This window comes from Pyxicephalus adspersus, chromosome 6 (genome assembly GCF_032062135.1).
Source record: "Pyxicephalus adspersus chromosome 6, UCB_Pads_2.0, whole genome shotgun sequence".
Taxonomy (NCBI): domain Eukaryota; kingdom Metazoa; phylum Chordata; class Amphibia; order Anura; family Pyxicephalidae; genus Pyxicephalus; species Pyxicephalus adspersus.
In genome coordinates, this window is record NC_092863.1 from 105876217 (window position 1) to 105879386 (window position 3170).

General features: G+C 45.4%; 1 protein-coding gene across 1 annotated transcript in view; it reads left to right on the top strand.

Moving 5' to 3' along the window:
• Window positions 1-823: 823 nt before the first annotated feature.
• Window positions 824-3170, top strand: part of ARID3C (AT-rich interaction domain 3C) — an 80957-nt gene continuing 78610 nt past the window's right edge. The window contains exon 1 of the mRNA XM_072413989.1: window positions 824-862. Coding sequence (XP_072270090.1) covers window positions 824-862 — 39 coding nt within the window. The remainder of the gene's footprint in view (window positions 863-3170) is intronic.

A 3170-nucleotide genomic window follows, 5' to 3' on the forward strand; every position in this document is an offset into this window, starting at 1 on the left:
GGTACAGACCCAGGAACCATGCACAGGGTGTGTGGACTCTTTTTTTGTTATATTTGTATTTTAGCTTCAGTATCATGATTCATTTCTGATGTATTCACTGTACATAACATGAGGAATTCATCATTAATTCACCCATTGCACATTCACCCCCCTCCTCCTATCCCAGCTCCACTTCCAAAGATGAACATTTGGTGAATGGCGATCCCAGGCAACCCCAAATTCCATTACTTTCTATACATAGCCGGCGATTTATTTGGGACACTCGGTGACCTTTTTGGTCTTTTTTATTCATTCATTATCATTAAGGTGAACTCTTGGTGAATGTTAGCAAACAGAGGCTAAATACTCCCAATTCTTGATTTAAATTTGATTTTTATTCCAATCTTTGTGAACTGTATATGTGGATATGACAAGATTGAATAGTGAATAGCAGAGTGAATAGAGATCAGAGGGCATTACTGGTCCCTGGTGGGGAGGTGAATGTGGAGCACTTTCCCTGTCACTAAACCCTGCCCTCCTATTTATCACTCCCTTGACATGCTGTTAGCAAATGGGAGCAAAGCAGGGCAGATCTCTCACTCTCAGGTCATTCTGCCTCTGCTTAACACTTGTTGCAAAAAAAAAAAAAAGAAATAGAAAGGAAAAAAAAAAGGGGGCAGATTAAAAAAATAGCCACAGCCTGTGGCAGCAGGAAAAAAAATCAGGGATTCCAGGATCTGATGTGAAGGCAGAGGAGCCTCCTGGCAGGAGATTTGTCTGTGGGAATTGGGTGAATTATTTAATAGGAGCTGCTTGTGCAGAGGGAGGAGAGCCCACAGGCAGCATGGCTGAGAACACCAGCCTGGCCAGCAAGTCTGCTCTGGTAAGTGTATTGTCTGGGGGGGGGGGTCTGTGCTGGGACCTGGGACCTGGGACCTGGGGTGCTAGGACCTGGAATGCTGGGACCTGGGGTGCTGGGACCTGGGGTGCTGGGACCTGGCGTGCTGAGTCTGTCCCTATGTCTGTCCAATGGAGATCTGTGCTGGGACCTGGGGTGCTGGTGCCTGGGGTGCTGAGACCTGGGGTGCTGGGACCTGGCGTGCTGAGTCTGTCCCTATGTCTGTCCAATGGGGATCTGTGCTGGGACCTGGGGTGCTGAGTCTGTGCTGGGGTTCTGTGCCAGGACCTGGGGGTCTGTGCCGGGTCCTGGGGTGCTGTCCCTATGTATGACCTATGGGGAGTTGTGTTCAGTCCCAGGGTGCTGAGTCTGTGCTGGGTGTCTGTGCTGGGTCCTGGGGTGCTGAGTCTGTCCCTATGTCTATCCTATGAGGAGTTGTGTTCAGTTCCAGGGTGCAGAGTCTGTTCTGGGGGTCTGTGCCAAGGTCCTGGTGTGCTGGGGGTCTGTGCCAAGGTCCTGGGGTGCTGGGGGTCTGTGCCAGGGTCCTAGGGTGCTAGGGGGGTCTGTGCCAGGGTCCTAAGCCTGTCCCTATGTCTGCTTTTACCCCTTGGCTCCTAACCCTATGAACTCTGCCTGGACTGCCCTGACTCCTGAGACCTGGATACATTTTATCTGCTTGATATATCACTGACATTACACATCGCTAACAATACATTCAGATCATTACGTTGTGTTTGTTGGGCTTTCAAATTCTGTTTTGGCTGTTTGTTGCTGCGGCGTCCCCTCTGTTAGATTGTAAGTTCTTGTGTACAAGGTTCCCAGGCAGGTATCTATGAGCGTTACATTGTTGTTGTTACACTCCTCTACGGCTATTGTTAGTGCTACATACAAAAGAAAATCATCTGTTACTTTATATGTAGGTTTAGATTGTAAGCTCCTCGGCATACAGCTCTGGATCCTAGGGTGTCACGTATTTGTGTATAAAATCGCCCTATTAAGGCAGATCCTATTTGTGATTGCATGGTGACTTATAAATACCGATTTTATCTAAAGGCACATAGACCGATGTATAGTGCACTCTGTACAGATATTAGAGTGTCAGCTCCTCTGTCAGCTCCTCTGAGACCGATGTATATAACTCAGAGCTCTCTGTACAGCACTAGGGTATATGTCAGAGCTATTTTAATGTAAAACAATTCTGTGTGACTCTAGTGAAATTAGATCGTCAGTTTCTCTGTAGAGACTGATCAGTGTTTTCTGTACAGCACTGTGGTATATGTCAGAGCTATATACAGGTTACATTTGGGTGTGAGATTCACTTAGACTTTCATTTATAACCAAGATGAATTAAAAACAATTACATTCACGTAGGGGTCTGTATATAAATGTTTTCACCTGACTTTTACCTATCGTGCACGTTTTCACAATGGATTCATTTATAAATTGGGTGAGTCAGTTATTTATGATTCACACATTTTTCTAACTGAATGTATTTGTGAAAATATGTACAGATTGGGTAAAAGTTGGGTGAATCCTGGATAAGTGGCGTCCCAAATCCCAGACCCAAAGTCCCAGCCCTGGATCACCATTCGGCACCTTTCCCTTATCACAAATCCCGTTTACCAGAACCTTTTGCTGGTTAATCTTGTTAAATTGTTTTAATGATTTTTCTTACTCGCCATCAACTATTGGAAAATAGCGGAATGAAGTGGATGGAGGAAAGCTGGGGATTGATTTATCAGGGTGGTGAATGTGAGTTTTCAGCCGGAGTGGGGGGAATGTTGGATTCCCTCCACCATCTCTCTAATTAATGATATCAAAACAAAGCTGTAATGAATAAGACAAAGCCGGCTTTTCCGGTCTCCTTTAGCTGCACTTTGTCATTCCCTGCGTGCTTAAAGCGCGGAGACATCAATAAAGCAATTTCAGCTAATGTGTGAAGACAAATAAAATGCTGAAACCATCCCTCAAAATCCTGAAAATCCTCCGCTGCCCGTAAATAAATGTTAGGATGAAAGGATGAAAAGCTGTAAATTCCATGCTGATCAGAGAATGAGAAATATAAAATTATAACATTGTGTGTGGAGCGCCATGAAAGGCTTGTGGTCAGTTGGCCGGAGGTTTGGTCGATGACCGCCGAACTCCCTGCTAATCTCTGTTTGTTTCTGATAAGACAAAAAGTGCAAAATCTGTTTATTCTGCGTGCTGCACCTCTCTAGCGGTTTCTGTGTCAGTGTGATGGTGCTCATACATGCGGAAGAGAGACTGCGAACTATGAAATAGGTGTGAGAAC